Here is a 27,950-nt window from a genome sequence, read left to right as displayed (position 1 = left end):
TGCAGATACAAAATTATACAGGACAAATTTTTATGGAGAGTCAAGTAACTGTGAGTTTTGTGACAAAGAAGAAAGTCTGGTACATCTTCTTATAGATTGTGATAAGTACACTCTCCAAAGACAGCATATCAAGGCCTTTTTTCATGAAAGAAGAAAACAGTTGAGTGTAAATTTGATTTTGGGAGGATTTGCAAATGATACTGACAATATACAAATCATAAAGTTGGTTGTACAGTTTATAACTGCCATTGGGAGAGATAGGACAATGTGATGGGAAGAATAATTATGATTAATTAATGTGACAGAGCAGATTATTGATGATTGACTAACTGAAGTGGGATCCAGATTTATTGAAAGAAGACCCAAGTGACCGAGCAGTCAAGAGGGGTCTTTAATTCATTCATCATCATCATCATCATCAGAAATGAATTTTACCCCCACCCCTATATACCAATTCAGGGTATATATTTGCACATTAGGGGGGTAGGGGTAAGGTTTAAACATACCTCCCATTTACATCAGAAATAAATTTTGCCACCCCTCCCCCCCCCCCCTAATGTGCAAATATATACCATGACTCTGTATATATAGGGGTGGGAGTGATGTTCATTTCCGACAAAAATGATTATTATATTTGGAAAGAGCATAAAAAAGGCATTGAGTGGTATATTCACTTTATTTGTAAGTCAATAATATGATTTGGTAAAAATTTACTGTGGATTTCGTGCTATTAACTATAATATTTTTTGGCAAAATTCTACTTTAGCTACATTTGGCTATCTTGGTAAAGGGTTTGGTTAGGAAAATGAAACTTTCAGGGATGGGTCTACAGGCTAAAGTAAGGGTAAAATTCTACTTTAGTTACTTTTGGCTATCTTGGAAAGGGGTTAAGTTAGGAAAATGAAACTTTCAGGGATGGGTCTATAGGCTAAAGTATTCTCTGGGAAGGTATTTTGAAGTACACACCTCCACTCCTTCTCCCTCTAGAGGGTCCTGAACTTTAATGACCTTTAAAAATGTGTGTGTTATAAAAGTGATACCTTGCAAAATAGTTCTTCTGCTAAAATGAAGTACAACACAATTGTTTTCAGCTTCACAACTTTGCTCAATCCCAATTTATAAATTTTTAAAGTTATACAAATACATTTCCTAAATTAAAAAACAAAAACAAAAAACATTGATATGGCTTAAAATCCTACTCAAATAACAGGAATTGAATCTTAAAAACTAGAGCCAGAGAAAAGGGAACTAATAACTGTAAATTAAGGTAAAATGTTGTTTTGTCAAAATTCAATAGATATAGAAATGTCATGTAGGCAAATTTCAAAACCCTCTAGAGGGAGAAGGAGTGGAGGTAGATACTTCAAAATACCTTCCCAGGACATACTTTAGCATGCAGACCCATCCCTGAAAGTTTCATTTTCCTAACTTAACTGTCAATTGAATTTACAGGTAAACTGGTTTTAACAATATTGGCACTAGCAGAGGTATATAAACCATATCTAAAATAACAGAAAAAGGTATCATCTTTGGGGGTCTATAATGGGCTTAAAATTGCATTTGCAATATTATTATATTTAGAAAAAGAATAAAAGAGTATTGAATAGCATGTTCACATTATTCATAGATCATTTATGTCAACTGCTCAATATTTACTGAATACAGTGCATATATGTAACTCAGAGTATATATTTACACATTATTGGGGTGGGGGTAAAATTTGTTTCCTACAGATATTATTATTATATTTGGATTCCAGATGGAAGTTCTGATTCTAAAGGTGTATCTGTTCCTTAGGTTTCTCATTAATGAGTTAATAAGAAAATTTATGATATATTTGACTATAGAGAAGTGGGGGGCCATACAGCATGGAAGCAAAGACCAAATCTTTGATTTTTGGCCATCTTACATTTAGTTTGTTGTACATACAAATTTATTTGTAGATGGTCTCCATATTGTGCAAAATAGGTGTAAGTTCCAATCAGTTTAAAAAGCCAGATAACTTTTAAAAACTTCTGAAGTTTTTGAGCTCTTGCTGGAAATTAGAATATAGCAGGTTGGTAACTCTACCTTACACCTTAAATTGTCCTGAAACTTCAGAGGCAATTAGGGCATCCAAGAAGAGTCACCAGTCATCTATCATCACAGCAGCTATCCAGACATCTTCCCATTCAGGTTGGATTGAGGCATTGAGATTTGTGAGGTCAGCCCGGTAGCTTCATCATAGGGTGTTTTTGGGGCATCCTCTTCTTCTGGTACCACGTGGCTGCCACTGAAGGACAACCTTCAGTAGCTGAGTTTCAGGCATACACATCACATGACCAAGGTGTCTCCATTTCCTATATTCAATCACTTTGGTTATCAGTGGCAGAGATGTCTTCTGCTGTGTTGTAGCATTTGTTTCTTCTTTGGACCTATGGATCAATCTGCCTTAGACACATGTTTTTGAACACAAGGAGTTTCTCTTCAAATTGTCAATCTATGTGCCAAGTTTCAGAACCACAGAAAAGCATTGAGAGGACATAGCTGTTGAAAAGCCTCAGCTTGAGTTGGAGATTACTTTGTTTGTAAAACATATTTCCATTAATTAAAACAGCTATAATTCTGTATTCTTGTTGGTGTGTAGGCTTCTGTTTGTATTCTCTATGGAGTGATTCTCATGTTCATTGGCTAACCAGCTAGACCACAGTTACCATTTAATTTTCTTTAGTCTGTCTAGGCTCTAGGGTGATTCCAGACAATAGTCTAGGGGCTATTCGGAATGGATTGCAAGCTTCCAGTTTCACCCCTCAGTGACCAAATAAAGCAAAAATTTTTAATTCTACATGTTGTCTGTTTTATATTTTACTGCTTAAGGTTAATACTGGATACTAGAATGTTTTGCTTGAAAGGATATTTTGAGATGCCCCCCTGGATGTGTTGGTCTTGCTCATCAAAGTGGTTGGATGACAGCTGACAATTTTTACTTGTCTATCCAACATTTTCATAAGCAAGTCAATGCAACTTTAGAAAATCCTGTCCTAATGCTCCTTAACAATCATGAAAGCTATGTTTCAGTTCAAAATGTCAATTTTTGCAAGGAAATAAGGATCCACCTTCTCACATTGCCTCAAATGGCTGGACTTGTCACTTTATAGTTCTTTGAAATAAGCTGTCAAAGTGTCTTACAGTTCTTGGCCTCATACAAATCCTGGGTAAAGGATATCTGTGTATGAAATTGCACAACTTTCAAAAGCACCATTTATTCAAAAGAAGAGTCCTGAGAGCATAACTCTGGGTTTGTTATGACAGGTATCTGGTCATTTAATCCATACATGTTTTGAAGACTCTTGTGAGTTGTTTTACATTGATAGGGAGCCACAAGATGAACTAATTGAATACAGTTCTGGAGATTTCGTTTTGTTAAATTCTCTGTTGGGAAAAAGATTCTGCTGTTTTTTATAAATAGCTGAAATATTTTTCCCATTTGGATTGGCCCCACACTGGTCTGCTTTGGCCCCATGGTTGAGGCTATTCCAGATACATTAGAGCCTACTGATATTAGTGATATACACATTTCATCATGCTTCCAAAAAATCCCATAAATTCATGCTAAGATGCCAGGTGTTGGTTCTACCCTGTGTACAAAAAGCAAGTATATTACTTGAAAAATGAGGTTTTGGTGGCAGAAATAGTTAAGATTGTTCAAAATGGCCCCCCTCCTCTCCCCTGTATAGCCTACAATAAAATTATAGATTCACCTATCCAACTAGCCTAGTTTTTCTAAATATAATTAGTCCTACTCTAAGGTATGAATAGGCTATATACATATTTTTAATTAACTAACTAGTCTGCTGTTAAAACAGTTCAGTATATACTATGTAATTAGCTAACTATTGGTCAAAAATCAATAGATACTAGGCTGAACTGAATGAATGATTTTATTCAGTTGATTAAACTTGGTAAATTCATACTTTTTTTTATGTAATTTAGCTAGGAAGAAAGTGAATATATCACTGGATGCCTTTGTTTTATGCTCTTTCTAAATGTAATTATCACTTCTGGGGAAAATTCTTTTTGATCCCTTAAAAGAGCTCAAAACAGGCTTTTTCATCTCTTCAATGATTTGATTTTCAAATCTTTAAAGTCAGGATTGATCAAAGGTATAATGCTTTAAACATTTTCCTTATTTGAGAAGTAAATCTATTTATCAAGGTTTCACTTTTTAACACAAAGATCATAGAAGGCAATTGAAGGTCAATGCTCTTTGGAGAGGGAAGAGGTAGAAGTAATCTCTTTATAATACCCCCCCCCCCTGAGGATCATTGAATCTGTAAATTCATTACCCGTACCTTCCTCAAATGCTTTATTTTATTTACTAACTAGTTGGCTATTAAGTTCTTACTTATTTATGAAGATATTAAACTTGCCAACTGGTTGGCTAAAACTGGGATGCATTCTATATGTAAACATTGTTAAATTAGCTAATAATTGGCTATTGGATTGCCCTTGGGTTTGTTTCAGTGGGTCCAAAAATTCACAAAAATGTAGGGGGGGGGTTAATTTTTTCCCCTCTCAAAATACCAAAAAAGGTCTTCTTAATGAAAATACCATAAAAAGGTATTTTTCAAAATATAGGGATAAGATGGTTGCAATTTATTGGTGTATAATACATGGTTAAATATATCAGTATATGCCTGAAATGGGCCCAAAAAATGGCCAATTTTTTTTTCTTTTCCTGAACAGCTTGAAACTTAAAGTTGTGAGTCTCTTGGCCAGAGGGGTCCTAATGGACACAAATTTTTAGTTTGGGGGTATAGGGCCCCAAAAAATATGGCCCAAGAAAAAGGCAAAAAAAGTTCTTCTCCAAATGCCTAAAGCTTACATTAGTTCTTTACCAGATTTGGTTTTTTCACTCAATTCTTAAAACTTTTTGAACATTTTTATGTGAGCGTTCAGCCCCTCAAGCAATTTTTCACATGTAGCCCTGGCCTGAAATCCTCCAAGGTATGTAGCCATGCTCAAATAAAAGTCAGAGATGGGACTTTCAATGCCTGCTGGCCATTACAAATGACACCTTTTTTAAGCCCTTTATGTATTTTATTGTTCCTCTTTAGATACCTTAAAAAAAGCTGAAAATAAGGTTATCTCTTCACAGATGCCCATGTTGAACTTTTTTTAAAATTAAATAATATGAGCAAGTTTAGGCTTAGTGAAAAAAATTTCCCTGCACACGAAGACAGTTTTTTTTGGGGGAGGGGGGGGGGCTTATAGAAACATTACTGCTGACTGTTCTTTTTAACTGTTTGACTATATGCATTTTTATCATTTTTATTGATCAAAGGTATAATGCTTTAAACATTTTCCTTATTTGAGAAGTAAATCTATTTATCAAGGTTTCACTTTTTAACACAAAGATCATAGAAGGCAATTGAAGGTCAATGCTCTTTGGAGAGGGAAGAGGTAGAAGTAATCTCTTTATAATACCCCCCCCCCCCTGAGGATTATTGAATCTGTAAATTCATTACCTTCCTCAAATGCTTTATTTTATTTACTAACTAGTTGGCTATTTAGTTCTTACTTATTTATGAAGATATTAAACTTGCCAACTGGTTGGCTAAAACTGGGATGCATTCTATATGTAAACATTGTTAAATTAGCTAATAATTGGCTATTGAATTGCCCTTGGGTTTGTTCCAGTGGGTCCAAAAATTCACAAAAATGTAGGGGGGGGGGTAAATTTTTCCCCTCTCAAAATACCAAAAAAGGTCTTCTTAATGAAAATACCATAAAAAGGTATTTTTCAAAATATAGGGATAAGAAGGTTACAATTTATTGGTGTATAATACATGGTTAAATATATCAGTATATGCCTGAAATGGGCCCAAAAAATGGCCAATTTTTTTTTTCTTTTCCTGAACAGCTTGAAACTTAAAGTTGTGAGTCTCTTGGCCAGAGGGGTCCTAATGAACACAAATTTTTAGTTTGGGGGTATAGGGCCCCAAAAAATATGGCCCAAGAAAAAGGCAAAAAAACTTCTTCTCCAAATGCCTAAAGCTTACATCCATTAGCTCTTTACCAGATTTAGTTTTTCTCCTTAAGTTGTTGGACCAATGGGACCCCAATGACGGAGAACAATTAGGGGAAAATTATTAGGAAGTCCTTGGAATAAATGGAATCCAATGCACAAATATAAAAGTGGTTTGGTGTAGAATTGGGTACAAAAACGGCTAGTTTTGGTAAACCTCTGGGTTACACTCAATTCTTAAAACTTTTTGAACATTTTTATGTGAGGGTTCAGCCCCTCAAGCAATTTTTCATATGTAGCCCTGGCTTGAAATCCTCCAAGGTATGTAGCCATGCTCAAATAAAAGTCAGAGATGGGACTTTCAATGCCTGCTGGCCATTACAAATGACACCTTTTTTAAGCCCTTTATGTATTTTATTGTTCCTCCTTAGATACCTTAAAAAAGCTAAAAATAAGGTTATCTCTTCACAGATGTCCATGTTGAACTTTTTTTCAAATTAAATAATATGAGCAAGTTTAGGCTTAGTGAAAAAAATCTCCCTGCACATGAAAACAGATTTTTTTTTTTTTGGGGGGGGGGCCTTATAGAAACATTACTGCTGACTGTTCTTTGTAACTGTTTGACTATATGCATTTTTAACTTCTTAACAAGATTCGTGAAAAGTTCGATTTATCCCACTTTCTAGGCTATGGTGAAATAATGGTTGAGATGCCTAGTACACATATTACAGATAAAGGATGACAGATTGCCAAAGATTATGCTTTTGACCATCTATCTGAGGTCAAACAAAACACAGGTCCTCTCCAAATGGGGTAGGAAGAGATCCTAAAAAAGGATATATAGGAAATAAAAATTTCATGGAAGGGGGAAAGGTGAAGATTTGAGTAGATGGGTGTGGAGGAAGAGTGTGTGCATCTGTGTTGGCCTGAGGTGGCTTGGTGCTTCAGTAAGTTGTTAATAGTAGCACTTTTCAAATATACAAGGCCGTACCCAGAGGGGGGGAGTTAAGGGGGTTTGACCCCCCCCTCCCTCCCCCCCAAAAAAAAAATATGTTTGACTCTTAAAAACGTAATAACAGAAATGGATATAAAATTATGTATGCGTTTTTGATGTTTTTTTTTGCATTTATTATCTCTCCCTAAAATAGTTTTGTTAGATTTATTTGGTGAATCTCTTTCCAATTATTTGGATGGGAAATATAACATGTTAGAAAAGAAATTCCAAGCATCTTTATACCATAATAAGATTAGATCAAATAACAGGGAATGGATTTGATCAAACCAGAACAGTTCAAGGGGTTTAGTAGAAGGTTCAAATTTTACAAATAAGGTCAAAAAGCATATAGCGTCTTATGAATTACTCTAGCCAAATGTAGTTGAATGCCCCTGGTCCTTCAGGAAATATCTTGTTAAAAAAACACACTTCAATACTGCTCTAAATTGACTGTCTCAGCTAACACCCAATCAAGTAGAAATGCAACAATAATCTCCAAAACGTAGCTAAAAAATCTTTAAAAACGGAGCTTATATTTTAATGTTTGTTGAACATTTTTTGTTTTCCCCAATAAATCTCAAAGTTTTTGTAAACTCAACAGAAATATAAAACTCAATTCCAGATGGGAAAAAGAAACTATGTTAATATCTTGAATTCTTTCTTAGTAACTAGAAATGGATAATATGGATCTGGAAATGGAGTAATTATCTCTCTAATATGGAGCTAAACAATCTCATAAAAATGGCTATCAGCTTAGTTGTGATTTTTTTGGAAGATCTTGTTTTCCCAATGAATCATTCAATTTCAAGTTTGGTAATTATGTGTTATCCTGACCACACCCAAGAAGCTGGATCTGTTTGATCTGTTTAAAACCGTTTTTTTTTCTGTTTGCACTCTCAGGTAATCAGCTTAGCATAAGTGGAATAGACTACTATGTAGGTATATTTTGCTTAAATGTTTAATATATAGAGTTGGTGTTGGTTAGGTATTTAATATTATACATTCTGGGCGGCCTGCTTTCCATAACTCTCTGTTGTAGTTTCCATAATTTTGTTACTAAGTACTATATTTTCATCATAGTTAGGTATATTTTATTATGATTAACCTAAATTCACTTCTTTAGTGTGTTCGGGATAACACGTTAGTACCTCAAGTTTTTTTTAAAGACTGTTTTACCTAACATCTTAACAAAAATATATAATTCAGTTCCAGAGGGAACAAAAAAAATTAATGCTTACATCTTGAATCTATCTTTGCTCCAACTAGAAATGGAGTAACTAGCTCTTTAATATGGAGCTTAAGAATCCTATAAAAATGGCTATCTATGGCATAGTTCTCGATTTTTTTAATATTATTTTTTTCCCCCAACAAACCACACAATTTAAAATGCTGTAACTGTGTAGATCCTATGTAATTAATATCTCATTAAAAGTGCCAAATTCTGTCCAAGAATAAAACAAACTATTCTAATTCGAAGCAATTTGCTTTTCTAGCAACAGGAACAGTCAACGTAGAAGATGGATTCGCCTCGTCAAGGCAATCTAACTGGGAATCCAAGAAAAGTAAAGGACACTGCAGTAGAATTGTTTAACGTATCTACTTTATGGAAAAATCACAGAGACGAAGGAGTTGAACTGATTAGGCAAATTACTGAGCTCAAACTTCAGTGGTAAGTATTTTTGAAGACCACACTGCCTTTCCATGACGTACAAGTAACAGTATCTGGTTATTTCGATCGCATACATAGTGATCGAAATATCCATATACTTTGCCATTGTTTTAAATGTCTAATAAAATGATTTATTCCTATTTGAACTTCAGTGGTATGTATTGAACTGTGTTCTAAATTTACTATATATGGATATCAACATGTCAGGATTATTTATCCACTATGGGAGAATTGGCATTTGGCTTTACTAAGTCAATTTAGTATCATTAGCTTAGGAAAGAGCAATTTATCTCCTGTTTTTTTTTTCTGGACTCATTGTATAGAACGAATAGTCATATAAACTTCGAGGAGGTTCGGTTCCATCCCAATCTGATTTTTCAATCACAAGTCCTAGTACCGGTTTAAGGGCCAACCCCAATCAGAGAACAATCTGACATCTCTTCAGACCCCCCCCCCATCTACACACGTCGTAGGATTGTAATATTCGAGGGAGCCGTTTTAACCAGCATAGTTGAAAGGGCTGGAAACTGTACATTAAGGTGACATAATAAATAAAGCCCCTGGAACAAGGTCTCCAAAATTGACCATAGAAAATAGACTCATTTTGGATCCCCCCCCCCCAGCCATCCTACAAATGTTCAGTGACTTCCAATCTGTACAATTGAAGGACCCAAAATGAGGCATTTGGGCATATAGATATCTATGGCTAGTATTGGATATTGATATCCTTAGGCTACTATAATTGCTTTCTGTAAAATTATGAAAATGTCAAATTACCCTTCCGTTACAGAGACTGCGATATACCCCTTATTTTTTAGAAAATATTGAATTGGGAGATTATGCAAGACAGATTAGCTCCGTTTATTCTCGAGTAGCTTAAAAATTTAAGCTACCCCCTATTTTCGAATTGTGTACATTGGTCTTTTTTTGTTACCTTACTTGCCATCCCTTAGTTTCTTCATTTTTTTCTGTTTAGCGTTTGATCCTAGATATTTCAATTATTTTTTTTTCTGATGTTTTTGTGTATTCATCGGTTTGTTATTTGGTTTTACAACTTCGTCTTCTTTCTTTTTGCGATTAGTTACTGACCACGACGAAGATAATAAAGCTGTTTATATAAGACTGAGTTCAAGCGCACAATCTTTAGGTATCCTCAAGCTAGATTAAAGTCACAGTTGTGAAGAGCAACATATTTATGTACAAATACTACTACTACTACTATCAAGTCACTGCAGCATCAAGCCGCCTAAGGCCAACACAGCTACGAACGCTCCTACTCCATTTCAATCTATTCGAAGCCTCCCTGTTTACAACCTCACAGGAGGTTCCCATTTCTTTTAAATCTTTCCTTATGACATCCTCCCACCCTATGCGGGGACGATTTACTTTACGTTTGGCCTTAGACGGTTGGCTGACAAGGACAATCTTTGGCAATCTGTCATCCTTCATCCGCAGAACGTGTCCTAGCCATCTCAACATTTCTCTCATTATAGCCCTAGAAAGCAAGATTAAACCACATCACGGTATCTTTCAATATTCTAATCTTGGTTGACAGACTTATTTTTCCAGTTTCTTTCAAACTATTTTCAACTGTGAAAAAACACCCTTGGTCTTGGCTATTCTACTTTTAACATTCACACCCACCGTCTTTACTAATAATACTACTTAGGTAAGTGAAGCTGTCAACTTGATCGATCTTCTCTTTATCCAACATCACCTTCACTTATTTAGTAGGGGAAAGATACGGAAAAAAATGGTCGAACCAGGACACAATTGGTACAGAAATTATTTTTGCACCACTGTGTTCAGAAAAGAGAGCTCTACAACATATCAAAAATCTAAATCTCCATCCCGTTGTGAAATTCCCTTTTTTTCACGTTTTTTGCGCCTATTTTTTAGATATTTCCAGAATCCGAGAATGAGGAACCGTGGAAAGAAAAGTAGTTTATTGATGGTTTCCCTTTTAAGAAACGATATTTTTTGTGCTCTTTTATTACAAATAAAAATAAATTTTAAACATTTTTTTATTTTTTATGTTTTGTGTTTTTAATAATTTAGAAAAAAAAAAAAAAAAAAAAAAATCAAGCGACACACGAACACAGGGTACTTTTCGAAGAGGAGCACGAGTTTTCAGTTCATTTTTCCCCATCTGAACAAATAGCCTATCGGCGTTCCGAATCCATTTCTTTTCCTATCGAGCTTTATTGGTGACAACATTTTCAACCAGCTGGAAAGTCCCTTCTGATATTCACTTTCTGTTACACCATGCCTTGATCTTACCCTCTTTTCAAAGTTGCTTCAGTCTGCTGAGCCTTGTAGAGCCACCTATCTGCAAAAAAACTCAAATGGAAAGTATTTTGGAGTCCGAGCAGAGATTTAACACAGGTTCGTTTCTGTTTGTTTTTCTTGCCGATGCTTTTGTAACGTAACTACTAGGAAGCGGAAAGGAATCGGAGGAAGGAAATATAGAAAGGAAAGAAGACTCTACGCTCGTCCTACCTCTCTTTTCTGACAAATATTTTATTAGCGTCATCTGTCTCAAGACAATTTAAGTACAGCAAACAAGTCACTAGAGTGCAGCACGGTCGACGTTGCTAGGTGGAACGAAAAAGTTATTCCTCTCGTGGAAGCGACAGTACTATCGACTATCGCTGGTTCCTTTCATGGATGTGACTGTCAGATTTGCCTGGTCAAGAATCCTTGAAACACCCATGATATTCGACGCCGGCTCTCAATAAGAATGACAGTTCATTTATTTTAGCAACCTATCTGAACTGGGGAGGGTTTAGCTACAGATTTTTTGGTTCAGAATCAGGGTTTTCATTGTAACATTCACCGACAGCTCACTTATTCCCAGTTCTCTTTTTTAGATGGCTGAGACCGCAGTTTTATGTCTCCTTTGTGAACGTTCCATAGACACCTCAAAATCGTCGGTAATGGCAGAAAAAGGAGCTACAGCGATCAATGAAGCTAGCAAAACGAGAGGTACCCGCATCTCTCTCGAGGCAGGGAACCAAGTCCATGTTTCTTGCAGAAAGACTTTCACAAACAAAATATACCTGTCGAAAATTGAGAATGAGAGACGACGAACCTTGCAAGGAAAGACGGAAGCAGAAAAAGTGGTACTCCGATCACGGACCCCAAGTTTCAACTTCCAAGAGTGTTGCTTTTTCTGCACTACAAGGATAAATCTCAACACTACCCACAGAAAAGGACACGAGTGGTATAAGGTTCGGACTAAAGACTTTGAAGAGAGTATAAAGGCAGTGTGCAAAAGCCGTGATGATGATTGGTCAAATAACGTTTTCCACCGAATATGTGCAGTGTCAGACCTGCACGCAGTTGACGCCATTTATCACGCAGCCTGTTCTTCTATGTTTCGATTAAATAAGAGCCTTCCAGCCAGATTTTCGACGCAAGAACTTTTTGGAATACTCGAAGATACTGAGCCAGATAAAAAACGTCCAAAAAGGGGGAGGCCAGGTCACGATGAAAGATATCAAGCGTTTTTGAAGCTGGCTACTTTTTTCGAAGAAAATGACGAAGAACAGTATACAGTCAGTGAACTTGTTGTTAAAATGGGAGAGCTTTTGAATGGAACAGACCTTGAACCGTACTGTAACAAGTACTTGAAGAGCAATCTTCTGGAATATTTCAGTGACCAGCTAGTATTTGCAACTATTGACGGCAATGAGAAAAGCAAATAAGCCAGAGCTTGCAAAAGTGATCTTTCAGGCTTGCGGGATTGAGACTCAGTCACCCTCAAGACCTGCTTCTGCGTGTAACATCGTCTTGGATGGTGGTTCTCTTCTACATCGAATTCCGTGGAAGGTAGGGTCAACCTTCAAGGTCATCTTTGCTTCATACGTCCATTACGTACAAGCAAGGTACCCTAGTGCGATAGTTGTGTTTGACGGATATGAAGGTGGTCCAGCCATCAAAGATGCTACCCATTTACGTCGAGCAAGGATGGTTGCCCGCCAAGTCTTTTTCACCGAAGAGATGACCCTCTGCATGAAGAAAGAAGAGTTTCTTTCATGTAAGACAAACAAAGGACGTTTCCTGAAGCTGCTCGGCAACCATTTGGAAGCCGTTGGTTTCCAAATTTTCCACTCGGAAGGAGACGCCGACGTTCTGATTGTAGAAAAAGCCGTAGAAGCTGCTAGTCTTACAGACACAATCGTGGTTGCTGATGATACTGACATCTTGGTTCTTCTGATCAGTCGATCAGATTCGCGTTCTGGGCGTTTATATTTCTCACCTGAAGCTAAGTTTTGCGGTACTAGTTCAGCTTGGGATATTAGTGAGATGAAGCAGAAGCTAGGAACAGATGTCAGCAATCTGATACCGTTCTGTCATGTCGTGCTGGGTTGTGACACAACCTCTCACATTTACGGAATAGGAAAGGGCAAAGTCGTTCAGCTGCTACTTTCCAACAAGAGTTTCAGGGACAGCGCTGCTATATTTGGCGACAAGCTCGCATCGCTTGACGATATTGTGGCAGCAGGAGAGCGAGCATTGTTGATACTGTACGGTTGCCCTGATGTTTCGAACCTGGACACTGCCAGAAAGCTAATCTTTCACAGAAAAGTGAGCACTGCCACCACTTTCGTGCATCCACAAGAGCTGTCACCGACTCAGGCAGCAGCGAAGTACCACTCGCTACGAGTCTTCTGTCAAGTTCAAGTTTGGCTCGGGAACCCAGTAGACCCTTTAAGCTTGGGATGGAAACTGCAGGATAACGAAGTTTTTGCGCCAATAAAGACAAATCTCCCTGCCGCTCCGTCTCAGCTGCTGAAAATTATAAAATGCTCTTGTCTTATTGACGGTTGTGATAGTGAAAAGTATACCTGTAAGTAAAGCGGACTTAAGTTTACTAGCCTATAGCCTGCCGTACCTGTAAAGGAAGCTCGTGCACCAATTCAAAGTTTCAAGAAGAACTTATTGAAGAAGAATAACAGTTCACTGTGATGATGAAAAATCTAGTTTTGATGATGTGCAATTTTTATATATTTGAAAAATAAGATAAAAGCTTTTCTCTGAACACATTAAGTTAGAACCTACCTTGTCTCATGGTGTTTGGCGCTGAGGTGTTTCGTCATTCCTGTTTATTGTTGTTTCGTCTTTTTTTTCTAAGCCTTTCGTTTACATAGCCAAATAGACTACAAGAACGACAAACTTATTCCGTAGTAGACCTTGATAAACGCTGGTAAGAGTTTTTTTCCCCAAAGACAAAGTTTTTTTCTCCATTTTTTTTTTTTTGCTGATAAATATTTTTTTTCTTTTGGTCAGGTAATGAAATGAGTATCAGAAATGGATTCAGAGCCAAAAGCTGATCTAAAAAGATGTGTAACACATTATAGTTTACGTTTTTAATTTTTTTCCCGGTTTTTGATAAAATAAATAAAAAAACATTAAAAAAACAAAAAAAATTTCGCATCGAGCTAGAGATTTAGATTTTTGATATGTTGTTAAGTATTTTTTTTCCGGTTCAGATGGTGAAGAAACCATTTCTCTACCAATTTTTTCCTGGTCAAAACTTATTTTTCTCCTACGAATTCCTAGTCTTAGCAACTTAGTCTTCCTAACATTAATTTTCAAACCTATTCTTGCACCCTGAACTCGCAAAACCTTCAAAAGCTCATTCATATTGCTAACAATTTTGTGTAGGATGCTTAAGTCATCAGCATGATCTAAATTTTGGAGAGTTTTACTTCCCCATTTGATTCTGTATTCTATTCCGGAAACCAGGCTAATGCCTCTATAATTACAACTTTCAATCTTGCCACCTTTCTTATGAAGGGGTTTAATTAGGATTTTCCTAAAATCGCTAGATACTTCCCCTTTTTCAAAGATCATATTCATGGTCTTCAATAACTTATCTCTAACCTCATAACTACCATATTTGAAAATTTGATATACCACACTATCAGCACCTGGAGCCTTATTATTTTTTTTTTCCGTTTTAGTACAGTCACTAAATACAAAAGAGTTACAAAATAACTCTTCCCTCACATCCAAAGTGTCATGAATTTTTTCGTTATTTTCTATATCTTTTCCTTTAACTCTATCACGGTTAACCACATTCTCAAAATATTCTATCCATCTCTGTTTAACTCTTTCCTTATCAGAAATAGTGGCCCCGTGGCCCGTTCCTATCTTTAACTGGGACAAGTCGAGATTGACTATTCTCTCTCAATTTATTAACCTGCCAGTGCAATACCTTACTGTTATCCCGTCTTTAATGTTATACTCCTTAATTCATATTTTAATGCTTTCTCCACTTTCTTTACATTCCTCTTATGTTCATATGATCCATTGCTCAAATAATTCTTTTACAAGTCCCTCCTCCTTTTTATTAAACATAAAGTATTTTCACTAATATTCCTAGCTACGTTTCTAATTTTCTTCCCTAAGACACCATGAGCAACTTTATAAACTATTTTCCTAAAATTATTACATTCATCCTATACATTGTCAAACTTTGAACTCTCCAGTTTAGTATTCATTTGTTCCAGGAAAATTTCTGTCAAATTCTCATCTTGGAGTCTATCTCTCTCATAGCTTCCTGGAAGGTAGTTACCCTTCCTAAATTTCAGCTTTAAATTAACCTAGACACTACTAGATGATCATCGTAACCTCAATAACAGCACTTCTATATACCCTAATTTCTTGTATGATCCTGCCTGTGTTTGGTTTACAATAACATAATCAATAAGGTTAGCTGTCTTACCATCATGTGAATACCATGCTAACTTATGGACCATTTTAGTACTAAATACTGTATTAGTTATAACTAGATTGTTATACCTACTAAATTGCAGCACTCAGTAACCATTACGTTTTCTTTTCCTACACCAAATTTACCTAAGCTAGGATACCATCTATCCCTACTTCTACCAACCTGGGCATTGAAATCCTCTAATAAAATGCTATATTTCAAAATGGGACCCGGTCTATATTTTCGCTATATTAGGATGCTTACATTAGAACTCTAGAAGCCGTTGAAGATTTTTCTTGTGGAACGTGTCGAAGCGTGGGTGTTTCGAAAAGTTGTGGAAGAAATACTAGATATTTTAAATGGTATTGTCTAGGATAGTTTTAGTTAATCGTTTGAGCGACTGTACGAGGCGTGTTTTTTAAGTAAGATCCATTTGAACATAGTACACAAAGAAAGGATATTTAAAAAAAAAGTAAATTTATTTTCAGAAAGTACATATTCTACTCTATTTTATACCCTCTTCATAAAGACTTGCCACCTGCTCCGATATCTCACGTCATTGTTATCATTTTAACGGTTGCCACTGAGGTAATGTTTGAGTCGCAAGAACAGATGGTAATCACTCGGCACAAGATCAGGACTGTAGGGTAGTTGGTCTAAAACCTCCCAGCTAAAACTGCGCGACATATTGCAGATCCGACCTGCAGTGTAAGGTCTTGGATTGTCATGGAGAAGGACAATTCCCTTCGTCAGCATGCCGCACCATTTGTTTTGAATCGCTCTGCGTAGCTTTCTCAGGCTTCGGCAGTATACTTCTGCATTGGTAGCAGTTCCTTGTTGCATGAAGTTAACCAACAAAACACCCTGTCTGTCCCAAAACACCGACGCTATGATTTTGCGCTGGGACAGAGTCTGTTTGGCCTTCATCTTTACAGGCGAGTATGTATTTCTCCATTTAATGGTCTGTTGCTTCGATTCGAGCGTGATATACGAAACCCCAGTTTCATCTTCAGTTACGATCTGACTCAAGAAGCCGTCACATTCTTCGTGATATCAAGTCAAGAACTTTATCGCACACTCAAATCTTTGGTTTTTGTGGTCCCCTCTTAAGAGTTTTGAGACCCAACGGGAGCACAGTTTCCTAAACTGCTGGTATTCAGAAACAATTTTGTAAAGCACTGATTTCGACACCTCAGGAAATTCGTTTGATAGACCTGTAATTGTGAAGCGTCTGTTCTCATGAATCCTTGCTTCAATTGAATCAACAAAATCGTCTGTAATCAAAGAAGGGCGACCGGAGCGAACCTCATCATGGACGCTGCCACGGCCTTCTTTGAATTTCTCGTAATCATTTACACACTTTGCTTTTACTTATAGCAGTATCACTGTATACTTCTCCAAACTGTAGATGAATTTCTGCTGCACACATGTTCCTTGCAGACAAAAATCGTATCACTGAGCGAATCTCGCACGTTGCGGGTGAGTTGATAGTCTTAAACATTTTGAAAGCGCTGAACAGAATGATACAGGTTAGCTACACAGCTAAAACTGAGCACAGTTGTTCCTGATCCTGAGACATGCCGGTACACGACGCACGCGGTTGTTGCGATATGCGCGTGAACTACTAGTCTCTACAATAAAACGGACCTTAATAAAAAAATAAGCCTCGTATATCAAGGAATAAGCTGTACAAAAATTGTGGTTCAATCCCATTGTCTTGGTCTATAATGAAAGAAAGTTTGAGATGGTTAGGTCAGGTTTTACAGAGGATTAGCTGTTAGTAGTCACTAGTAGTTAGCGTCAGCAGCTGTTATTGGTAGTAATATACTAGTCTGGTAGTAGTTACAATGACAAAGTCTGCCTCCCAATATAATTCCGGGTGCCCACGACAAACCTTCGAAAGGAAAAAGGATCCATGGGGAAAGGGGCCTAAGTTCTTCATATCCCCTATTGAAAACAATGGCTTTATCGATAAAATTTTCTTGAAAGTAAGGCATTTTACACCTTGTTCAAATCACTCAAGCAATAATTTTGAATTTGCGTGATAAACAGAACCCAAAGTGACGTACTTGGGATATCGTCGTCTTCAAAAAGTGGGGAGAAGGGTAATGCTTTCCCCTTGAGCCCCATGCCGTCTTTTTTTAAATCCATTCCTTCAAATGTATTGATCATGAATCTACTAAATAAAACTTTCAAGTCAAGCTATTCATTTAGTTTTCAGTAAAGCACAAATGACACTAGCCATTTTTTAAAAATGGCTCAACATAAAACATTCGTTACAACTGGTTCAGTTTTAAAAATTTTCAAAGAACCCTTATTTTTACTCTGTTTCCTTTTAAATCCATTGACAAAACTCCGTAGAAAAATTAATTGAGTAAGCACAACTTGCAATTTAAGCAGTGGCTCTATTCTTCATTGTGTTTTCATTTCGTTTTAGGTTTAATTAGTTTATCCTTTAAAATTATCATTGGTTTTGATTTTGACATCTTATATAAGCTGCTTTCTGCCCGGTTCAAGTTTTAGATTCACTCTTTACTTTTCAAGAAGAAATCTTTGTAAGAAAATCCAATCCCAACAATTTGTTTCGTTACGCACCTTTTTTCGTAGAAAATGAGTTAATGCACTTGATGACCTACCTAAAAATTCTTAATCCTAGGTTGTGTTTTAAGCTATAAAACTAACTTCGTAAGTTTATGTTGGCATAGAAGTATGTGCAACAACCAGGCACGTCAATCTAGTCGACCCAGCAATAAATGGGTACCTCGAGAAATCTGGGGAAAAACACGGCAAGCGTCGGATGATTCCCCCCCCCCCCGTCCCAACCGCACATTACACTCCCGGCCAAAGGCAGAAAATCAGGAGGTCGGTTCCTGCGTTTCGCAGACTATTGGCCAGTATGCGAAAAAGTTTTAAGTTAAGTCTCTCAGCAACATTTTCGTGAGTTGACACCCCTGACAATAACTATGAATATTTGCTCCTTTTTTATTGTTGTCGATGTCTTTAAGTCCGAAGTTCACGCGGATTCTATGCTTTCTGTATAACACCTCGCACTCGTGTATTTTCATTGCTAATCTGAGGAAAAAAAAAACCGTTTCTGAACTTTTCATGTCTCCTTTTGGGTTTAAATTTTAATCAAACAAAACTATTACCGATATTTGGTATTTCCTAATTCTGTTGTCAACCCACTGAACCACGTTACTAGTAGACACTAGACATACAAGCAGCAGTAGAAAGCAAGATGACTATTATGTAAAGATAAGACCGGTTTTAAATCATTATCCTACCACTTCGAAGCTTATTAACTATTGTTAATGCAAAGAGCAAATGTGGATGACCGAATGCATGGGTATGTCAATAAAAAGAAAAACTTAAACTACAAAAAGAGAAATATTATCTGTATTTTCTGGAAATACTCGTTGTTGTAATACTACTAACGACTCACTGCAGCACCAAGCCACCTGAGGCGAACACGGCTACGCTTGCTTCTCTTCCATTCCAATCTATTGTAAGCCCCCCTCTTTACATCCTCCCAAGAAGTTTCAATCTTCCTTTAAATCCGTCCTTCATTATGACTGCCCATCCCATTCGAGAACAACCTGCTTTCCATTTGACCCTAGATGGTCGGCGAAGAAGTATGGTCTCTAATAATCGGTCATCCTTCATTTGCAGAACGAGTCCTAGCCCTCTCAAACTTTCTCTCATTAAAGCTCTAGAAAGTCGGATAGGACTATGTTTTTCGTACAACCTGCTGTTTGGAATACCGTCAGTCAGAGGGGTACCCAAAAGAATCCGAGGTAATTCCTCTGGAAAACATATAAAAATCTTGTTACGTCCTTTGGAGCGCCCACGTTTCAGAACCATACTTACCACTGTCATCAGTATAGCTACAAATACCGATATTCTAATCTTGGTTAGAAGGCTATTCTTCCAAGCTCTTTTCAAGTGTGAGAAAATACCCCGGGCCTTAGCCAGGGTCGTATCCATGATTTTTGTTGGAGGGGGGGGAGTTGCAAAAGGATTTTTTTCGGGAGGGGGGCTAGAAAGATCTTTTAAAAACGTATCAAAAATTTGTTTCTTTTCATTTTTGTTACGCTTTTACGAATCGGACAATTTTTTTTTTTTTGGGGGGGGGGACAATCCCCCCCTGGATGTGATCTTGGCTATTATACTTTTAATATTTTCACTGCATCTACCAATAATAATACTTTGCGAATAATACTACCTAGGTAAGTGAATCTATCCACTTGATCGATCTCCTCGTTACTCAACCTCATTTTTTCACTCATCCCAGTCTTAATGACTTAGTCTTTTCAACATTAATTTTCAAATCTATTCTTGCATCCTGAACTCTCGAAGCCTCTAAGGATAATTCGTTTTTGCTAGCATTATTATCTGGGAGACTCAAATCAGCAGCATAATCTAAGTCTACGAGTTTTTCACTTTGCCATTTGATTCCATGCTTTCCCATAACCTTTGTCGTGTTCCTTAGGACCAAATCCATCAAAATAATCCATGTAAATGGGTTGCTAGGCTTATTCCCCCCGGAAAGTTCCTCTCTGGATAAATCCCCCCCCTCGTGGAAAATTCCCCCTTCTTGCACAATTGAGCAGCCGTAGAGAAAGCATGACAAATAAAAATAATGAAGAGAAAAATGATTTTTGGAATGTTCTACCAGTATTTCCAAGTATAGGTATAATATGTAATGTAAAATGTCTTGTAGCATTTATTTGTTGCATTGTAATGTAATTTTAGTTCATATTTCGTGTTTTTAGGGATTGACTTATCATAGCACAGTTAGATAAAGCTTTTAAATTGAGGCTGTGGGGGTTATATCAACCCCGAAGGCAGACTTATTAGACATTTTTGAGCGAAACCGATAACTCAAAATTTGGTTCGATATTATAGGAGTTGGAGGAGGGCTGGAAGGCAGAAAAGGAAACGAGTAGGAGGCCGATCGCCCTCCAGTAGCTTTCTGCCTTCAAAAAAGGACACAAGAACTTTCAATTTTCAGTGGAATGATCCCTCTCCCAAGTTTCTAAAATGGTCCCTTCCATTTGAAGTGGGTGGAAAGAAGTTTTTGACACTTTTCTGGGATGCATTTTGAGGCGGAACAATATTCTATTTTCCTTTTGCATAAGGGTCCCCGTAACCAAAATTTTCATATAGGTTTCAGGCCAATCGGAAATTTTCGGCATTTTTTTAGCCCCCCTTTGTTAGAGGAGGGAGTGACTTTAAAGAGATCAATCATTTGACTAATTTTTTTTTACATTAGTCCCCTTGGCCGAGAACTTACGGCTATAAGTTTCAATTTGATCCAGAAAAAAGTTTTGTGGCCCATTTCTGGGCCCTTAACCCCTCCCTCTCACCACAGCTAAATATTGATGATCCTTTTGACCAATAAAGTAATCCTGAAAAGCCTCACGTCACTGCATTCCCCAGATCAAACATGCCTCCCATTTTTTCCACTAAAATATATCTGTAAGGAAGCGACAGTTCGCATAATTTATGGCCCTTATCCCAGGAACTCTGAGGGTTATGTCATTCTTGAATGCCGATTTATTGATATAAATCTGAACAAAATGGGTACTTCGAAATGTTGTTTAGATGACCTGGTTACATAAGGTTACAGAAGGTTACAAGAGGGGTTACAAAAGGACCAAATAGCTAATGCACAACTATACACTTTTCTTCGTTCATTTTAGATGTCTAAATTTCCCCTTGACCGCTCAATTTTATATTTGGGGAGAATTCTACCGGGGGAATGAGCCAGACCCCATAAATGGGGATAGAACGCAACCCTGCTTAACTCTCGATTCAATTCGAAACAAGCTACTAACATCACTTTATAAATTACCATAAATGTTATTCTCCCACATATTACTAACGACTTTAATGTATTTATCATAGGCAGCGCAATAGTACTGCCTAACTAACCAGTGAAGTGGGCATAATGTATTATTTATTTATTTTTTGATTATTTCTTTTTCACCAAGGCACTTTTTGTATGTAAGGAGTTGTCGAGAAACTTTATGAGGGACTCTTTCGATTGGAAATTGAAAATTCTAGCGCCGTTTTTATGAGTCAAAAGTGACTGGAGGGCAATCAGCCCCCCTTCCACGCACCCTTTTTCCCCAAAGACATTCGATCAAAACTTTGAGCTAACCACTTTGTTCAGCATATTTGAAAGAACCAATAACTATGTATCTGGGGACGACCCCCCTCCCACCCCCCCCCAACCCTGGGGGCAAGGGCTGTAAGTTAAAAATTTCGCCCATTGTTCAAATATAATTTTTTTTATAAGGAAAAGGGGGGGGGGGGTGTTTCACCTTTTGTGTCAAAAAAGGCCAGGGTATTAAGGTGAAACTCTAAGGAAATGTTGAGGGAAGTGTTGAACTAAACCAAAACATATTATGTGCATGCGTGTTGTAAATAGGGCGATAAATGGAACCCAAAACGAGCAGAAACTAAGAGGAGTAGGTTATGATGGTTATGATCTAATCAGTAATCTTGGTTATGGCGATCATTTTTTTTTCTTTTTTCGATATTATGAGAAATAAAAACACAGTTCGAAATAAAAATTGTTATCAGTAAAATGAAAATAAACAGAATGGCTAGTTATTCAAATGCACATGATTCCACACTTTTGCTTTTGGATTATGAAAGTGAAACTCCCTAGTCACCTGGGTGTATTCTGATCCCTAGATTCCCACATTGTGTCTCTTTAATTTCCTTGAAATAGGAAAAGTTGCATTAAATACCCCTCTCCCCACCCCAAAAGATTCAGCCTTGTAAAAATGGAAATATATCTTCCAACAAGAAGTACAAATAGAATCTTTTTCAGCGAAGATCGTGGTTTTTCCGATTAAGAAAATTTTTTTCCGGTTTTTGGCATTTCTTTTTCAAATTGTCAAAAAATATTGTTTCTTAATTGGCTCGACCTTCCCTTCCTCCTCCTCCCCCAAGAAAAACCTGCATACGTACCTGTTGTCAGGGCTTAGCTTAGGATGAAACTGGCTTGACTAATGATTCATCCTCAGGAATACGTTCCAGCATATTTGAATGCAAATTCTTGTCGTTTTGTGATGAACAGTTGCACTGTGTTAACGTAAAACCGTAAGTTCTCGTGGACTTATGTTTTTTGTTATTCCTTTTTGGTACGTTTATACGAGTCGCACAAAGATTTCGGTGGAGGGGGTGGGTGGTAACATCTTAAATCCCCCCTAAACACGGTTTTGTGTGCAGGTTCAAATATAACATAAAATGATGCATAGGTCAATATGAACAAAAACTTAATAATTGCCGCATTGATTCATTAAAAACTTATATGCCTCTTTCACTACGACTAACTTCCTCAGCTCCTGCCTCTTTTTAAAATGAAGTATTTTTTCACTCAGTACTTTTGGCCAATCAACAAAACAACAAAAAATAAAACCAGGAGGAAATCCATCGTTAGATGGACCTTGTGCGCTAATAAAAAACTTCAATAAACAGTTAATAAAATAAAATAAGTCTGGTTAAATTTCTCATCAACTGCCTTTGTAATAATTGCATACTTTTGTAATAAAAATGCAAAGATAGAACAATATAAATGTACAACTTGTTTTTTAATTTTGAGTTTTTTTTTCAGGTTTGAGGAAAAGGCAAAAAGACAAGAATTAGAAAACCAAATGCAATTGTTATGTGACAAATTAGAAACAACATACTATAAACTAGAAAAACTTGTTCAAAAATTAGATACTCTAACAAGTCATATGGAGGGTATGGCAAAGCTCGAAGAATACCAAGAAAAAAATAAAATAGGAAGATTTGCAAATGCTGATGAAAGTGAGACAAGTCATATGTTTCTCACCTGGCCAACTAGGAGATTTTGTAAGTTAAAAATCTTACCTTTAACAAAATCCTACAGCATCATCATCTTTAGTCCAGTGTTGACTTGTTGCGAAGTTTTGGGCGAAGTAACATCTTTCTTTTCGATCAAGTGAATGTTCCATAGTTAGATCCATTAACTCCATGGAACAAACAACTGATATGAAAGATACTTTAGCGATTTATATTATTGTTCTTTTCATCCTTGGAAACGTGTGTTTTTTTGGTAACGGAACTATTAATCGGAATTGGGTATTTTTCTAGTATTGGAGTCGGGAAAACTTTCCACACTAATCAGGAAAATCGTCAAAACACGAAAAAACAAGACATTTCTATGTAAATCATAAGAAATTACGGGATAAATCATAGATTTATATTTTTTGTGGGGGGGGGGGGAGATTCGGGACAGAGTCGTGTTTTTTCTTGCTTTCTATATACGAGGTTGCAGCACATCAAGCATTTTATCATTCCGACATACGTTGAGAGATGGAAGCCTTTCCCAACATAAGGAAAGGTTGAAAAATCCGACCAAAAAACGTACATTTTCTTGTTTTTTTTTTTGGGGGGGGGCATAAAAGATTCAAAAGGTAGCTTCATAAGACAAATAACTGAGATAAGTGACACGCTATTTATAAGGGAGCACCATCCTGGTGAAGGGGGGAGGGATTTCGGTTTTTGTACTTAAATTTTTGAGTACATAAAATCTGTATAAATATGTTTACTACGGAGGAGGCACATAAGCAGAGTGGGCTTGGGCCAGGTTCTCATCAGTATTTCAAATAGTTTCATGATTGCTCCTTTAGTTCATCTTATTAGTGGAACTAATATTGCTTAGGTTCGACTAAAAAAAATACAAAAAAAACGAAGGAGGTTTCAAACTGGATAGCCTATCCGTCCATCATCCCCTTAAACGACACAAATACGTAAAAAAGTAGAATATATAGTAATATTCGATAAAATATGGCACCACTGGCAATAAAAATCTGGCCCGTCGCCAAAATATGTTTTCATGCTTGCTCCTCAGTCTGTCCTTCCTGTTCAGAGTTAATTTAAACAGCACCAAGAAGCTTTAAAAAATGACGCCACAAGTAATATAACAGTGCCTATTAAATGAAAATATAAAAAAACAATGTTGTCCTACCAAATGAGCGAAGTTGCATATTCTGGAGATCATATCATCCACTTTTTGTGCGAGACTTTTTTGACCCATGGTAGTTTTCCTATACAGGTAGCGCACTAATTTAAATTCGGACTATATTAGTCTTCTTCATTTTAACTGGTAGCTTTATTTATCGCGGGAAATGCTGATTTATACTTGGTAAAGACCTAAGAATATTAGACAACAAATTAGGGTATGTTGAGTGATCGCCATGAGTCTTTTCTTCAATAACTTGATCAAAGAACACTGCTATGGCTCTTATTGTTGTTATTGTTTTCTCATGACTGAAGCGGCAAAATATAAATATATCTATCCTGTGAATAGAAACGAATCTCTATACGTTCTACCAGTTTACGTATCCTTTGATATACATTCTCAGTGATCTCCATGCTTCTTTTCTTTTATAATTTTTACCAAAGGACACCGCAATGACCCGCAAGGTCGTATCCAGGGGGTTGGGGGTTTGACCCCATCCCCCAGTAATGTTTTTCCGACTCGTAAAAATGTAACAGAAACGCATATAAACAAATTTTTAATGTTTTTTGGTACCCCCCCCACCACTCCCGAAAAAAAAAAATATATATATATATATATATATATATATATATATATATATATATATATATATATATATATATATAGGTCTAATCAAATAGTAACAAGACTGTTAGAAAAAATTAACATATTTATTAGATTAAGTTATTTACATTCAATCTCCTTCAAAATATGCTCCTTCTGAGTCTAACCGTGTTCGTCAACATTCTTGCCATTTTGAAAACACCTCTGGAAGTGATTTTTATAAACTCCTCGTATACTCGTATACTTCTAAATCCCTACATATCAGATAAGACAAAGGCGAGTTCCTGCATCTATTAGTGAGAAAAAGGGAGTATTGGCCCTCAATTTGTGTTGGATAATTTATGGTTTCAATCATAGATGTCCTTGTAATGGCACCACGGTTCTAAATCTGAGAATAATATTTCAACTGAACTGAAAGTACCCAAATCGCAATCTCGATTTTTCTATTGCTCGAGTTTCTACCTCTACTTACTTTACTCACTTCAGCAGTAAAAAAAAATTCCCAAGAAACCTCCTGAAACTGTTCGATTTTTTGTAACAGTCGATGAGAACTATTATCTTTTGCTGTGTCGGACATGCAATATATTGTCAATAAAAGGCAAAAATGAAAACAAAGCTTATAATTTTCACGTTTGAGAGTTATTCTGAGTTTCAAATCTGAATTTTGAAGTATTTGCTCCCTTACTTAGTTGCGTATTTGTAGAAATTCTTTTTTTCAGACGATGCTTGCCAAGAAATACAAAGTTGTTATAAAGAAGAAATAGAAGCAAAAAAGATCATCGCGCAAAATGTGGCCCATTCTACTACAAAAGACGATTTGGTGTTCTACATGTCCGCTTGGGGACATGATCCATTTATTACAGATCGTTGTTGCTTATTATTAGAAAGTTTTTTATGTGAAACAGGTCACCGATGACGAATATGTTACATTGGGGTTATTAGTACAGCGTTCTCTGGCTATGGCTATGGAGTCGATACCTTCTAAATATCGATATCGAGTCTTGGTTTTAGTGTTTTGACTCTCATTCGTTAAGTTTCATTAGGACAAGCTCTAACCATTTGATATTCTAAAACACGACTTGAACTTGTATCCAAATTAATCCAAATTGCATTAATTAGGACAACGTCAACGAATAAGAAATGGGGTTAAAATTTATAGATAACTGGACTTATTGCAAGAATAAACTTCCCAATTGATAGAGAACCAAATTCAGGGGACAAATCGTAACCTCTACAATTTTCAAAAGCACCACTCAGACTCCCTAAAAGTTTACCAGGCTGCTACTCCTGCTTTTGCTTTCTAATAATTCATTTTAGTACTGGTAATTGTTATTTTGTCTGTATCATCAATCATCAGAATAATTTCGAGGAGTTTTATGTCATGAGAGAAGGCATTAGATGTGCACATTTTTAAAGTTACTGGAGTTCGTTTCTTTATTTCCGGTATATTCTATTGTCCTAGTTAATTGTTGGAAGAGCACACTGCCTACGATGGAAAATTGTAAATTAACCTTAGGCTAGATCAGCATTTAACTGTATGAGGCTATTTAACTCGCTTATCACCCCTATCGCCATTTATACCTGTGAATTCTAAAAACAGAAGATAAGTATCGTCTTGCTGCAAAATCACTTCGAAACAAAATCACTGTGACATATTGCCGGTGTCACTTATAACGATAGAATTTCCAATATCAAGCTTCTCCATAATCTTAAGGTCAAACTAACCATCCTTGACAGAGTAAAACTGCACCAGCTTAGATGGCTAGGGTGCATACAATGGGTGAATAGCACTCGTCTCCCAAAGATAGCCTTTGGAGGCTGGGCACATGGTTCTCGACCAAGACGGCACCCCCTAAAAAGAGATGGAAGGACAGATTCTCGTCGCTTAGCTTACCGCGCCTTTTCCACCTGGCAGAGGATAGAAGTTCATACGGGAGTTCTATCAATAGATTGGTGCAAGAAGAGGTCCAGAACGACCTCCAAGGACAGATGGGACTTCAGTTAAGGCAAACAGATCAGCACCCTTAGCGGATGTATAGATTAGACTCACATTACGTCATTATCATCAACATTTCCAAAATATAAAAATTAGAATATAATACATACATAAAAGGCTGCCACCATACGTCCCAAAAAGACAAGATTGTTATGAACAAAAAATTTATTTTTTGTTGAGTCTAATTGAGATGGATGCCTTGCTAGATATCAATGTCTACGCATAATCATTATACCTAATTCATTACTTGCTTCTTCTTTTATAAGAAGCCCTGATTGGTCCAAAGTGATGATGCCTAGAATTTGATGTCTAACTTAACACGCATGTAAACGGGGCTTTAAGGAAGGAAGATTTTTTATGCTTTATACAAAAAATTCTTTTTTGTCGCGTGAAGAAATTTAAGAAAGTTGCGTAATCAGTGACAAAAAAGGAATAAGGGAATTTAGTCCGAATGGCAGCACTGAACTGGAGTGCTGGAACTGGAGTATGATCAATTAAAATATTGCTGTTGGCTTAAGCTGTGTTACAACGTATGTCAAGCTAGACTTCAATTTTCTGACTCTTCCATGTCGGGCAGGAAACGTTAAATTTGGTGCTTGGTTAAAACCAGTTAAAGCAACTAATTTAAACTTAACAAATTCAACAAACTTTAAGTGGCTTATGCTCTGTTTTAAGATTCGTAAGTTGCATAACAACATGGCGAATTTTGCAATCAATCAGCTCTTGTGTTTATAATGTAGTCAGTGATTTTGGGATGAATTTTGGTATTAGGACAAAACTCCCGATGTCATCAAAACAACTGTTCATTTGAGGCCCCTCCATAACTCTGCTACTTTGTTCTTACGCTAGTTGCCTCTATCTTTTGTTTTTTAACCACTGATTCTCTTTCTCATTGATTTTTTTTCTGTCCCGGTTCTGTATGTTTTTTTTTGTCATAATATACCGATCTACATTCAATT

At 36.7% G+C, this 27,950-nt stretch overlaps 2 protein-coding genes across 6 annotated transcripts in view; one reads left to right on the top strand and one right to left on the bottom strand.

The window, feature by feature from the left end:
• The window catches only part of LOC148950082 (methylated amino-acid transporter SLC25A45-like), an 81,149-nt gene extending 62,583 nt beyond the window's left edge, over positions 1-18,566 (bottom strand). The window contains exon 1 of one of the 3 annotated variants that reach the window (XM_089092113.1): positions 18,541-18,566. The gene's annotated coding sequence lies outside the window, so the exon portion shown is untranslated. Of the gene's footprint in view, positions 1-1,040; positions 1,335-2,075; positions 2,096-18,540 lie in introns of those variants that run through there. The other 2 variants (XM_089092115.1, XM_089092116.1) reach the window with 2 other exon arrangements.
• On the top strand, positions 43-27,948 carry LOC148950081 (cyclin-dependent kinase 2-interacting protein-like). 3 transcript variants are annotated; one of them, XM_089092119.1, is made up of 4 exons: positions 43-159; positions 8,495-8,670; positions 23,019-23,260; positions 25,715-27,948. In XM_089092119.1, exons 2-4 carry the CDS (start codon positions 8,519-8,521, stop codon positions 25,909-25,911), a joined length of 591 nt encoding a protein of 196 aa, XP_088948245.1. In that variant the 5' UTR covers positions 43-159; positions 8,495-8,518; the 3' UTR covers positions 25,912-27,948. The 3 variants fall into 3 exon arrangements, with proteins under 3 accessions (XP_088948245.1, XP_088948243.1, XP_088948244.1); XM_089092117.1 differs by lacking the exon at positions 43-159 and adding an exon at positions 575-681; XM_089092118.1 differs by lacking the exon at positions 43-159 and adding an exon at positions 3,987-4,142.
• Positions 27,949-27,950: the final 2 nt, after the last annotated feature.

The sequence above is a fragment of the Artemia sp. Qi Xiang Cuo genome, chromosome 7, assembly GCF_049724085.1.
Source record: "Artemia sp. Qi Xiang Cuo chromosome 7, ASM4972408v1, whole genome shotgun sequence".
Taxonomy (NCBI): domain Eukaryota; kingdom Metazoa; phylum Arthropoda; class Branchiopoda; order Anostraca; family Artemiidae; genus Artemia; species Artemia sp. Qi Xiang Cuo.
Note: the sequence above shows the minus strand (reverse complement) of the source record. Positions and strands in the feature narration are given on the sequence as shown.